This window comes from Dreissena polymorpha, chromosome 3 (genome assembly GCF_020536995.1).
Source record: "Dreissena polymorpha isolate Duluth1 chromosome 3, UMN_Dpol_1.0, whole genome shotgun sequence".
NCBI lineage: Eukaryota > Metazoa > Mollusca > Bivalvia > Myida > Dreissenidae > Dreissena > Dreissena polymorpha.
Window position 1 is genome coordinate 76,326,453 of NC_068357.1, and position 14,633 is coordinate 76,341,085.

The following is a 14,633-nucleotide window of genomic DNA, read 5'->3' on the forward strand; positions in this document are numbered from 1 at the left end:
AAAATCAAATTTAGGATTTAAAAATCACGCTGTATCATATTTTATTCACCAGATGAAAGTTCTATAAAACAACTTCTAGGATGAAGATATATCCTTTAAATATTTATAATATCACCTTCACCCACTCAACTACATCCATTAAAAGAAAATTCACAAAATCATCACATTCTCAGCAGTATTGTTTAAAACATGACACTGTTTGTTTTGGAACAAATATGATTTTTATTGGACAATTTAAGTGTTAATTTGCAACAAATGTGATATTTGCTCAATGTGAGACATTTGAATGCCGTTTGTTTATAAATTATATTTTTCATATATTTACGGTAAATACACAACTATCAGTAAATGAAATGTATTTTATATCTAAAAACAACTAGAATCTACGTGTAAGTATAAAAAACAATCTTCATACATAAACATAACAAGTTAAAAAGGGCTAGTATATCAATAAATATATCAACATGCATTTTTCTTCAAATTTGTAATTTACCCCACCCACTTTTATTGTCTTATATATCATAATTACTGGTAATATTCACATGAAATGTTATATTATTATATTCCTTAGTCCCATAGGTGTACATAAATTTAGTTAGGATGATAATTGTACTTAAACTGCTTTTCAGGTACAAATTGAAACATGTCATAAGCCAAAAACATGATTTTTGGCACCTTTTTTCATATATGTAGTCATTATTTTCATAAAATGTATATATTTCACCAAAAAATGTATTTGTTTAATAAGCATAATATGTTATTAATTGCTTAAATTAAAATGCCTACCAAAATCTAGGAAAATAAATGTTGTTAGTGTCATTAGCAAAAAAGCGGTATTTTCAAGGTTTTTGGTCGGCATCTTGGCGGCCATCTTGGATTTAGACCCAATGGGAACACTTTTTTTCTTGGGAACAAAAATTTTCTTTCACCCTAGGCAATGTAGATTATCATCAGCATATTAAAAAAAAACACTTCCAATCATGCATGGTGGAACTCCGTTCCTACTGGACTAAATGTTTTTTGTATGCTGACAAAGTTTCCTTTATTGTAGTAATAGCGCATAAGCATATGTTTATACATGTATATCCTTGACTGAAAATTGCACATGACAATACCATGTCGAAAGATGCTTTCTAGTTCTGTCGAATATATCAAGTGCATTGTTCAATATTTATGTTTTATGTACACATTTAAACACCTCCCATGTTTCATGAATTGTAAGAATAGTGATACGTAAAAAATGTAGAGTTTTACAAATTACTTGATTATCGCAAGTAACTCCCATTTTTTATTTCATACTTGTGACAGACATAGACGTGAATATAAAGAACAAAATCTGGATATTTTGAAAGAAATGTCTGATCGAAATGATCGAACATCCTTAAGCCAATTACGTTCCAGTCTGGGATTATGATCCCAGTTTGCCATGATATTGACCTCTGTCTCCTCTCGCCGTCGTTGGAACGTTGTTCCATGACTTCTTGAACTTCTATGTTAATGTCCTTCATTGTTTACCAATAATTTTATTAAAATAATCTTAAATAGAAAATTGCAAACCGAAGTCTTCAATATTTATAAAGTGCAGTTTATTTTTACATCGTCCTGGAATCGGATTGTCAGCATGTCTGCGAATGGACACAAGCTTACAAAGGCGTATTATTCTCAAATTCCGACCTGTTCATATATTGGCAAATAGACAACATTGCTTTTTCCTTAAAAATCGCAAAATCTGAAATAAAGGTTTAATTGCTTTGCAGCAAATTTACACTAACCTACAAATGTAATGATCATCACAGTAAGGTAAAAAGTACACGTAATGTATTTTGCATAACTCATTACATGAATTTGATTAAGGACAATATCTTATACTATAAATTTTGATTAAATCCTCGCAATTTCAGAGAGGCAACTATTCAATTGATGTTTTAAAGACCAAGGACACCAGATGGTTTCTGGAATGTGAATTATCATACAAATTAATCATTGTAAATTTGTACGCTTGAATGTGCCGATGGTAAAAAAAATTCTATACACTACTTGATGCTGGAACTGCATCTTGTATCAATACATTTAGGTAGTATAATCCGTAAAATAGTTGCTTGCATCAGGGATATTGTTGTAACCACCGAACAGTAGATTGTGCTCGTATTTGTTCAAAACTGCAAACATTAGTTATTCGTTTTCAACAATTGTGAAGACTTTTTTCAATTTTTGTTAATGCATACCAGCTTATCATGATTCATTTGGTGCAATTTTCTAAAACTTTTCACAATTAATGTCGACGTACGTAATATGGTGGATTTGAGGTCCTCCGGAAATCGGGAGGTCACCGGTTTTATGGTCACTGTTTTGGGTTCTTTCGATCTTCCCGAAAGCCAGTAAGCGGGAAACGGACAAGAGATAGTCACAGTGAGCCTCAGGCTTTCAATGTTATCGTGTTTAAATAAATAGGTTTAGACTTACTTAATGAGCTTATATTTTTATGCAATTACGAAGACTTAAGCCTTCAATTATCATCATGTATGTTGTCTGGAAGACTGAAATGATAATTACAAGTAATTGCTATAAGTATCATCGGTATTATCACCATCATCATCATCATCATCATTATCAACATCATCATCATCATCATCATTTTAATTATTATTATTTTTATTTGCATTATTGTTTTAATTATTATTAGTAGTAGTAGTAGTATTACCGATACTTATCGTTTAATTAAGGAATTTTACTCATCTTCAGACAGGTTGTTTTAAATACATTGAAATCTTCTTGTCGTGGATTATTTATTTTCTTGTATTCTTCTCATTTTGTCTCCACTTTCTCTGAAATGTGTACGATTGTAATATAACACATAATACAATTGTTATTTTTTACGACCAGTGGCTCAATAATATTATTTATAACTCATAACGCTTTCTAACGTTCTGGCAATACAAATTACCAGCTCTCTAAATGTGATTGGTATGTGATGTCTAGAAAATTAACCACACACAGACAGAATTGGTGTTGACCTACACATGGCATTTGAACCTGGAGAAAAGGTTGTGTACAATCCTGTCATCATTAATATAGTAAAACCTCTTTAACTCGAGATTGCCATTAGTTGGCTGAAACGCTCTAGTCATTGAAGTTCAATATTTCCTCCCCCTTAGTTGGAGAGTTTGAATTAAGGTAGCGCACCTCTAATGGGCACATATCCAAATATAATCTAAGTAATTATTTTCTTAATCAGCATCATTTCACGGAACTACATGCAAATTTATAGGTAGGCTTTCCATGCTTAAAAAAAAATATACCGATTTTTTCAAAACCACCCCCACGCTCGGCTTTTGTCCAGTTTATTTTTACCCCTGGGGTATATAAAAGTTCCATAATTCATTCAAATTTCCAAATATGGGCATGCAGTTGGTGTGTACAGATGCTGTAAAGGTGTTTAAAGTTTAAACAAGATGAAATAAGTATTCTTTTACAGACATTTATTTTTTACAAATTTTTATCTATGGAAGAGCGCCATGAAATGTAAGTGATTTCAGCCAAGTAAAAATTGGGTCGGTTAAAAACAAAGTGTCATAAAATTCAAAAGGTATCATTTAAGTCATATTTTAAACTTAGTTTTTATAGAAACACTATATACAGCAAAAATACCAAGAAATAGACAGATTTAACGTTTACTTTTTGAAATAAAAATAAAAATGCAACATGCATGGTTCGTATTTTAAACAGTAAATCACCCAATTTTGCCATAACGTTGTTTTAATTTTAATAATTGAAGAATGTGCATAAAAATTGCAACATATTTAACAATAAATATAGCTTATATGCCATATTAAATCAAATTACGTTAGAAAATGAATAAAACGCGTCGCAAAAAAGTATACGTCGTCGGCAGGATTCGAACCTGCGCGGGAATATCCCAAAAGATTTCTAGTCTATCGCCTAAACCACTAGGCTACGGCACCTATTAGTAGGCTCTTCAACCTTCGAAGAAATCGCGGGAAATCATTAGAGGTGCGCTACCTTAAATAACGTTACAAGAAATTTAAAGCCATGAATATAAATACATGTCAAACGATACGATATTTAATACATGGTACAAACAAGAAATATTCATTACATTTAGTTTTGTAATGTGAACATAAAAAATTCTGATAATCAATTACATTAAAATTCCAATGATGTCTATTGCTATTTACTTCAATTAAAGCCATCTAATTGATATGTGATGAGAACACATCCCCATAATCCGCTCGTAGCTGTGATAAGATGTGGAAAATTTGCTTCTATCAGTCAGCAGTGCAAATAACCCTTTCGAGTTATAGAGGGTTACTATGCGATTTGCTCATGTCACAGTATACATGTATATTCAAGTAATCGAAGCTCTATTTAAAGAAGTTTTACTATAAAAAGTAAAGGTAAAGGTCTTTTTATTATAGTGTCACCCCTATTGAAAAGGCCAGCCAATTTGGCTTATGAGACACCTTTGCGTGTATACCACGTACCTCCCAACTCCTATCACTATGCCAGTCGGTAACCATTCTGAATTTTAACTAGCTCGCGGCTCACGAACCGGCCATTTCGGAACAAGTCCCATGACAAACATCCATCCTTCGACAAACGCTCCCCATGGGGCTCGAACCTTCGACCTCCCGATCCCGAGGCGGACGCCTTATCCACTAGGCCACGGCATATACTATATGTATACCAAGTTTTGCTATTACATCTGAAGTACAGTTGGCGTTATTTTAGTTTGGGGACGGACCGACCAACTGGGGTATTTAAAAGCAGGCAAACAGGAAATATATTGCCCAGTGTAATTACCAAGTTTCGTAACTTTATAACTTCACAATAATATAACAATAATATTAACTTGTGTACTATTGTTATTAACAGTAATTTGAAATATGACCTCTTGCAAACACAAAAAACACACAGTGTGTCCACGCACTTCTAAAAAAGTATCCGACTTGACGAAAGTTGTGACGAATTCTTGAATTATATTTGCAATTTGAAGTTGTTGTTTTTTGCGTAAATATGTTCAAATTATTAAGCATGGTCTTGTGGTCTGGTGGGAAACGGGAGTATCCGGAGGAAACCGTACCTGTCCGCAGGCCCATAGGCAGGGTTTTGAAAATGGGGGTGCGAATTTTCCCTAGAAAATATTGAAAATGAAACGTAAAATCCTGCATTCTGGTGACTTTTTATCTGTATTTAGAGACTGAAGTTATAGAGCATTTTTATGTGAATTTTCACTTTCATTGACCATACTCAGTGACTGATGGACATAAATAATATATAAGATACATGAATTGCCCACTACCGTTTTTCAATAACCACCTTTTTCGATCAGTCACGAAATGCACTATTTTATACATTAACTTAAACCTTAAAAATCCGTGTTTATTGTTTAGCAAAACCCAGCATTTTAATTTATATAGATGAATTCATTCATCTTCATTAATTAGTAAAATTACATGTTTGATACAAGTCGATTTTCAACGTAATATTGATAAAAGGTCTGGTATCTGCAAGTCTTGCCATCTGAAAGTAAACTCTTCTTTTGAATTTGTACAATTAATAAAAGAAAAACTTAGCATTAATGAAGGCGTTCAAAACGCAGAAAAGCGTGGGGCTAGCAGTCCAATTACTCCCCAGTTACAAAAAACTGTAAAGGCTCCGAAAACAAATTTGGGACCTGAAAGTGAGTCTGAATCAGAAACTGTACTTGATGATGAAGAAAAAAAATAATGACGATCATCATTATTCAAGACCCTTGATTGTTCGTTTAAATAAACCATCTGAAATATTTCAATATTGTCACCCAGCAGAAGATTAGACCGTGGTTGCTGCTATTCAGTCAAATTCTGTAAGCGTCCTAATGGTGTTATAAAAAAGACCCGATAACGCAACTCATAATAGGCCTTACTTACCCTTATCAATGTTCTTATGCTATGGAAATAATTCAATATGAATATGAAACACCAGACATTTTCGATCACACTAGTGCCAGTATGATAAGAATTGTTATTATTATGACTGTATTATGTATATTAAATCAACCATATTACAGTGATAATAACACATAAGAAAGGGTATCAGAAACTACCAGTATAACTAAAACAATTGGTTGCATTATAAGTTTAAATTATTGCATCTAAAATTTATGTTGAAATGCATGATTCTTTTGTATGTTTACTGTTTAGTATTATTATGCATGAGTATTCATCTGTTATTGTCCATGGTTTGTTCATTGTTTTCAGACAGTTCCAGAAAACAATGCCAACAAGCAGAGTTCTCGTTCCTTCTTCACCAAACACCTCTGAAATGGGCTCATTGACAAGAATCTTGTCAAAACTAAAAAAAATATTTTATCCTCCTTAATGAGTTTAATATGAACTAAACCCGGTATAAGTATACAAATTATTTACCTAAAAAGTTCCAAACTTTGAAAGATTATGATTGTATTTACATATTTTATACAATAAGTCTATTTTGCTCGTAAATATTTTAAAAGTGTAATATATGACAGCCAAAAATTGCTGAATTCTTCATTTCATTTTCCCTTGTGTTTCAAGAGTGAATACTTTCCATCGAAATGGAAAGAGATCTGGGTTCAAATCCCAGTAGGGGCTTAAGATGATGCATGCAATATTTTGTTGTTTTTTTTCCTAATAACAATAAATTGATGATAAAGAAATTAATTGGGTAAGAGTTTTAACATGTACAGAATAATGGTATTCATATAATGAGTGGATTTTAGAATTAATCATGTCTTGAGTTGTCTGTCATTACGCAGGAGTTTGAAATTCTATCAATATAGCTAATCTAATGGCTAAATAAAAAAAAAGATACACCTATATAGTATAAAGACTTTATACATATCCTTTAAACATTGTTTATTTCGCCTCTACAAAGATTGATCAAATAATTGACCTGGGGTCAAAATTAGCCCCATTTATTTATTTTTAATTAATTAATTTATTTATTTAACGATTAATTTATATATATTTATATAATTGCCCTTGGTTTCACTATTTTACATAATGCTGACTTAGTAAATACTTAAAAAATCTTCTCTGAAACCACAAGACTTTGAAATAAGACATTTAGCATGAACATCGTCCTGTGTGCTAATTTTTCAGAACAATTGCAATATTGAATTAAAAGAAATGTTACCAAATCTTCTGTTGCTATAAAATTATTAGTGGAAGCAGAAGAACAATAAGGATAGCAGCAGTGGGTGTAACTGCCAATCTTTTTCACGTCTTATAGCTTTTATGTTACAGACTTCCATTTTTGTTTCGTATCATGGCAACCATTGCTACTGGGGGCAAGGAGCTGCAAGGGACAAAAATGGCCCCTGTAGTTACAGCATATGCAGTGCTAATGAACGCACAATCTGACAAGTTGTCAGCATGGCATAGGATGACCACCATTGTGGCCATAAAAGGTCATCTGGAAGATTAAGTAAGTGTTTTGATAAGAATTTATAAATGCATTATTTGTTATTCACCTGCGCACAAAGTGCTAAGAGTGAGCTATTGTTACCGGCCTTTGCCAATGGACGTGTTGTGCATGCCTCAACACGATAAATCCTACTACATGTAAACCTCAGGGGCAAATGTGTTTTCCTTATATGTTCATAGTGAAATCTTTTAAAATCTCAGAAAGGCCTAGAGCTTAAAAATATGGCATTGAACGCCATCTGGTGAATCTTTACTAAGATTTTTCCATAATTTCACTAGAGTAAAAAGTAGCCTGGCTGTGGAGCCAACATGTTTTCCTTGTATTTATATAGTATTCTAACACGGCACGCGACTTATTTCTATAGACAAAGAAATAAATCAAGTGTGGGTTATTCTGCAATAAACTATGGGCGGAGCTTAATGTTTCGAAAATAGTTCCGAATAAAAAAAAGGAATAATTGCAGTAAAATGCACGTGCAAAACCCTGCTCTAAAAGAAATGTAATAAATGTAGCATGTTTATAAATGTAATGAATCAACAAATTCTTAATTTCGTGATAAGTGACATAACCGCGCCTGCAAAGAATGTTTTTTGTTAAGAAACGTAATTAAGAAAACATGTATAGTATGTCAGATTTTTCAGTAGCATCAATAAACGTGAGGTCATATATTTTCTACGATTGTTGTTTTCAATGAAAGTGACGTCATTTGCAAAATATTTATGAATGAAAACAACGTCTTATGTTGGTACAATTCAATGTCGTCACTAAATTGTACTAAGAAGGGCAAAGTATTGCAAAATATTGTTCACGTCCAAATGCTTGAACCAAATCAAGTAGAATCGTGTTAGAATCGAAAAAATATTTTTCTATGATGGTTTGTTGTCGAATAACCCACAGTTAGGAGTATAGATGCGTGTTATCAAATCACTCGTGCTTCGTACTGGTTATTTAATCCCTACGCATCTATACTCCTTACTGTGGGTTATTTAACAACAAACCATGATAGAAAAATATTATTTCTTAAAGGGGCCTTTTCACAGATTTTGGCATTTTTTAAACTTATTCATTAAATGCTTTATATTGATAAATGTAAACATTGGATCGTAAAAGCTGCAGTAAAAAATCAAGAAAAAATTAAAAAAAGGAAAAGAACATTGCCCGGGCAGGTTTCGAACCAGTGACCCCTGGAGTCCTGCCAGATTCCTGAAGTAAAAACGCTTTAGTCTACTGAGCTATTCCGCCGAGTACACATTATTGACGTATTTTATACCATATATAAGCAATCTTCGTAGTTTCACAAAATTTAACGACAAAAACAGAACTCTCCAAATTATTCAATCGTTTCGCGTTGCAACGCTTTATAATTTTTAGGTTTTAAAATCGTCAAAAGATGCATATAATGGCTATATTAGAGCATGGTTAATGTTTAGTATTACTGTTTCCTCACAAATATCATAACTAAAACGAAAACTTACGAATCTGAAACAACTTTTTTCAATTTTGTCAATTTACCAAAGCGTGAAAAGATCCCTTTAAATAACCTCAAAAATCTGTATTTGGCATGCACAATTCTCTTATAAACCTCTACTAATATTGTTTTATTGATTCCCTTAGGGTTACATATAGCCCTGCCATTGGGACCAATGTGTTTTCCATACATGTTTATATTGACTATTAAAAGAAAAAATCTTCTCTGAAACCACACTTATTAGAGCATTGATATTTGGCATGAACACTTGTGTAGTGTACCTTTAACAAGTGTGTTCAATTTATTCAGCTGGGGTCTGCAAAGTTTTTTGGTGTTCAATATGCTACTGACCTAATCATTTAAATGACATGTGTAGCTCTGCGCAATAATAGAGCACTTGATATCTCTGTTTTGTTGATAGGAATTGGATATTGCATTTTATTATATTGCATTGAATGTACAGGCGTTAACAAGATTCAACCGCCTTGGTGTTGCCATGTCCACGACAACTAAGCTGCGGTTGTTGGATGAAGCCAGCAGTATCATGAACAAGGGCATTGTAAGCCGATTGCAGAAGTCCCCATTAGTCAAGATAACAGGTGACAACTTGGATAGGTACATTAAAACAGGCCAGAAATCTCTAGAGAAGTCAAATAGAGACCTTCATCTGTTTGCCTCTAATGTACTGTTCAACAGGGTACAGTAGCCGGATAACTTTGTACCATAATTACATTGTGTATATATCCTGTTCATTCAGATAAAAATCCAGCAAGTTTGGACTGAATTTTATGTTATGTAACCCTCATAATTTAAAAAAAATGCATCAAAAGAGTTGTATTATAAATGTATTATGTGACTTAATGCCATGAACATTACCTGCATTTGGCAGGAGATATCAATTCAACGAATTGTTATCCCAATTTTGACTTGTACTGATACCCATTCCCAAAGTATTGAAGGAAATCACTGTTGATCATACATGATTGTTAGCCACGAACTTACAAAATGCATCTCTTACAGATTGCCAGTCCAGATAAATACAGTTTGGTGCCCACACGAACACCACTTTCAGATCTGAAGGCAGAAATGTTTCTGCTGAGTGGCAATTACAGGAGTACGCTTGTGAACAGCTACTGTGTAATACTTGGTAATCTGTCCACTATCTTTTTAGTCAAATGGATATATGGCAATGTGGGCATTATGCACGTCATTTCATTTTGTTCATACGTCAAAAATTCTGATTGCTATGGCAAAAAATTATTTTTTTTTAACTGACAATGGTAGAGTCGGTAGTGGACATATATTGCTTGGCAATTGTCTTGTAATTATTTGGGTTTTTGGTATACTTCTATGCAGATGTAAATAATATTCTAAGCAATTAATTTCATTTTCCATTTTTGGAGCACGGACAAAATTATATTAGGATTTCTTTTAGAAGATTCCAGAATACTTATCAAATATGTTTAAAATGATAGTACATAGCTCTTATAACTGAAAAAACCTGTATTTTTGGCTAAGCAATTTGTCATGAGATCACAAATTAATGTTTTTTATGCACCTGAAGGAAGGCATTTTTTTTTTATGCCCCTGAAGGAGGGCATATGGTGATCATACAGTCCAGCCGTCTGTCCGTCACACTTTGCGATTAGGTTTCGAAAAATGCTCATAACTTCTTTGTCGCTTCAGAAAGCAATTTCATTTTTGACTTCTATCAATTTGAATTAATTTCATACAACCTTCAACCTTTTTTTACTTCTTCGACTTGACTTAAATAATCTTTATGTACAACGCAATAATAAGTGTGTCTTGAATGAAGAAAGGTCTTGATTTAAACCACATCAATTTAATTATGGTTACAAGTTTAAACAAGATACAAAAACAATTATGTATCATTTTACAAATCAATCCTTTTAAATGTATGATCAATATGCACACAACATAGTAAGATTTGATCAAGTAAACAAACTGCATATTTCATAATTATGTAAAGAGACTTAAAGACAAAACCCAATTATTTATCATTTGCTAGTGTTGTTAAATAACAAAGTTTGCATTTACAATCAGAGTGCAGTTTTTATATTATCAATTTAAATTTATGATCAATATGCACACAGCATAGTAAGATTTGATCAAGTAAATAAACTTTGCATATAAGTCATTTCATCAATTATGTAATAAGACTTAGAGACAACACCCAAATATGTATTATTTTTTAGTATTGTTAAATAACACATTTTGGATTTACAATAAGAGTGCAGTTAACAAATACAATCAATTTAAATTTATGATCTATATGCAAACAACATAGTAAGATTTTATCAAGTAAACAAACTTTGCACATTTCATATATAACGACAGTTAAAAACAGCTACTTTTGTTAATAATGTAATTATGAATTACATATTCATCCTATAACTGTCCAAAAAATCCTTTACTCGATTCAATAGTTTTGCTGCATAGATATTTAAAGCTAATCTTAGGCTAGCCTTAAATCTCTGAAAATGTGGAATAACTTCTTTCTTATTGCATTCAAAACTGTACTTTTCAACTTCCATGAAATGAAAAAAGCAGTTGTCATTTTCATTTATATCTCCAAGAAGGAACATTTTGCAGTGTATTACTATTTGTAATAATGCATTTTTTAAGCTACCAGATATATCTTTCATAAACATTTTTACTATGTTACATTCCCAGAATAAATGGGCAATTTATTCTTCTGACATTTTGCAAAATGTGCATATATTACTATCTGACAAGTCCATTTTAAAAGGAGTGAGTTTGTTACCAATATTCTGTGGATAATCCTAGTTTGTAACCATTGAATATATGTATTATAAGTTTTTTAACACTTTCCCATGGACTATTTTCCTGGGCATGATATGTGCATTATTGAGTGTTGTTGGTATTGTCTCAAATGTTGTCAATATTGAGGTTGAAAACTTATTGCATGACATAGTTATTCACAGATTCTCTATATTTATGTTACATGCCACTGTATTACATTAGCCAAGGCATGTAGGATAAAAACTGATTAGTTTGTAATAAAAACTGATTAGTTTGTAATAAAACTGCATATCATACTACTCAGTTACCAGTAAAACAACAGTAATAATGTTATGCTATGCAAAAATACTATGCGTAATAAAATGTACATGTAAATGTATTTAACTTTTGTGTTTTTCTTGCATATTATATTCAATTGCCTATACACAGAACAATAACATAGAAATACAGAGCTGGTATTCTAGAGGCTTCTAATAGAGAAATAAAGATGTTTCAATATTCTTCACATTTATTTTTATGCTTTTTTATGTATAGATATTTGGCTTAATTATGTGTAACTATAAATAATATTTTATGCCGTTTAAGATAAAAAAAATATTTTAATAGTATGAATTATTGGCTTGGCACAGAAAAAATAGAACATAAAAACTAATCTTTTTAAATTTAAGTTTCATATTTTTCTAGGAAAACCTTCGAATACCAGCCGATGAGTTTGTTGTAATACTAGTACTGCCTTAACACAGAACATACTTTGAACCCCCTTGCAAGCAACTGTGTTTGAGATCATTATAACGAACATAGTTCAGTGTCAATAAAAAAATTCAAAGAATTGACATCGCATGCTGAATACAATATACACGTTTATTTAGGTTTACTGTTTCATGGCATTGAATACAATATTAACTGGGAAAAATTCTGGAAGTACCAAATTCCTAAATTTCAATCAATTAAAGAGACATAACTCTGGAGTTAAACCAATACAATAAAGTACAGCCAGTCCAGTATCTACAGTGGGAGAGAGCATAGGGGTATTGGCATGTACATGCTGTAGTTACATTTCTTTCATAACAAGAAATGTGTTTGTCAGAAACACAATGCACCCTTAGTAGTGCGCCGCTTTGCAGCGATATATTTGACCTTGAAGGATGACCTTGTCCTTTCACCACTCAAAATGTGCAGCTCCATGAGATACACAATGCATGCCAAATATCAAGTTGCTATCTTTAATATTGCAAAAATCATGACCAATGATATAGTTTTCGGACAGACTGACGGACGGTTCAAAAACTATACGCCAGCCTTATGGTGCATACAAATGTACCCTCAAGAATGCTTTCATTATAATTAAGATATTAATATTATGTATGAATATAGATGTCAAAACAAAATCTAGATTTTAGATAATTATTTTAATACAAAAGTAATAATAATTTTAAATCTCATTTAATATCATTTAAATCTCATTTAATATCACATTAGTTGTCAATGTGCCTCTTAGGCAAAGAAATTGTCAAACGGAAAACAGTGCTTTTATTTGCTTTTTATTGGGCATGGGGTATTGTTTGGGTGGAATCTATTGTGGTATTCAGGTTAGTGTTGTTTTGTCAAAGTATTAATAATATCTGATCATAAATAAAGAAGTTATGGCAATTTAAGCACAATGTTCATTTATCTAAGTATAAAAGGTGCCATAATTATGTCAAAATGCTTGATAACAGTTGTCTGCTCTTGTTGATAGGTTGGGGTCATGTTGGTAAACAAGTTTGCAAAATATACAAGCAATATGTCAAAGGACATAGGAAATATTTTGGGTAGTATGCAAACGTTAACATAGATTTATCAATAATATGCATATTCTAAGTATAAAAGGGGCCATAATTCTGTCAAAATGCTTGATACAGTTTTCTGCTCTTGTTTATAGGTTGGGGTCATGTTGGTAAACAAGTATGGAAAATATGAAAGCGGTATGTCAAAGGACATTGTAAATATTTGGGGTGTACGCAAACTTTAACATTTGCTGCATATTTTAAGTGGAAAAGGGCCCATGATTATTACAAAATGCTTGATAGAGTTTTCTGCTCTTGTTTATAGGTTGGGGTCATGTTGGTAAAAAAAGTATGCAAATTATGAAAGCAATATGTCAAGGGACATTGAAATATTTGGGGTAGTACGCAAACTTAAACATTTGCACGCTCACGCAAACGCAAATGCCGACGCCGGGGTGAGTAGGATAGCTCCACTATATATAATTCATATATTATAGTCGAGCTAGAAATGTCTGACCTTTTTTCCCACAGGTGGAAGTAACGTTCCCTGGATAGTATATGGGCCTTGGAGCCCTATACATTCAAATTAACATATAAAATAATGTGTAATGAGAGAAAACTTAACAAAGAGCCATGAAAATAATTCCCACCCTCTGATATTGGAATCATATGTGTTTTTTCATGGCTCTTTGTCAATTTTTCTCTCATGAAACATGAATTTATATATTTAGTTGAATATTTTGGGCTCCTTGGCCCATATACTATCCAGTAACGTTACTTCCACCTGTGTTTTTTCTAACAAAACATTATATCTCGACATTTTCCATGGCAGACAATAAGTGTGATGCTGCAGAGTTTGACTTGCAAATTGAGCAGCATTTGTCATTGGCAATCTGGTCACTTTTCTGAAAGCCAAAAGGTTCCAGGAGCTTTTCCCGAAGACACCTGGTGTCATCGGAACAATACTTAATTATGTCTTGCTGTATACCAGGAGTATTTGCAGCCAAATCTCTCTTATTGTAATAGAGGATGGCATGGCTCTGTTGACCCCTTCTACCAGCCCGGCCTATCTCCTGCAGGTATTGAGCTATGCTGGCCGATGGCTTGGCATGATTGATTCTTGTTACACATGGGGGATCAAAACCCAT

General features: G+C 32.5%; 1 protein-coding gene across 1 annotated transcript; it reads right to left on the bottom strand.

Moving 5' to 3' along the window:
• Nucleotides 1–14,291: 14,291 nt before the first annotated feature.
• LOC127872346 (putative ATP-dependent DNA helicase Q1) lies at nt 14,292–14,633 on the bottom strand. The gene has a single exon (XM_052415679.1). The coding sequence runs from the start codon at nt 14,631–14,633 to the stop codon at nt 14,292–14,294; it is 342 nt and encodes a 113-aa protein (XP_052271639.1).

Coding starts and splice junctions, on each gene's coding strand:
- LOC127872346 (XM_052415679.1), bottom strand. CDS start 14,633: ATGGGTTTTGATCCCCCATGTGTAACAAGAATCAATCATGCCAAGCCA.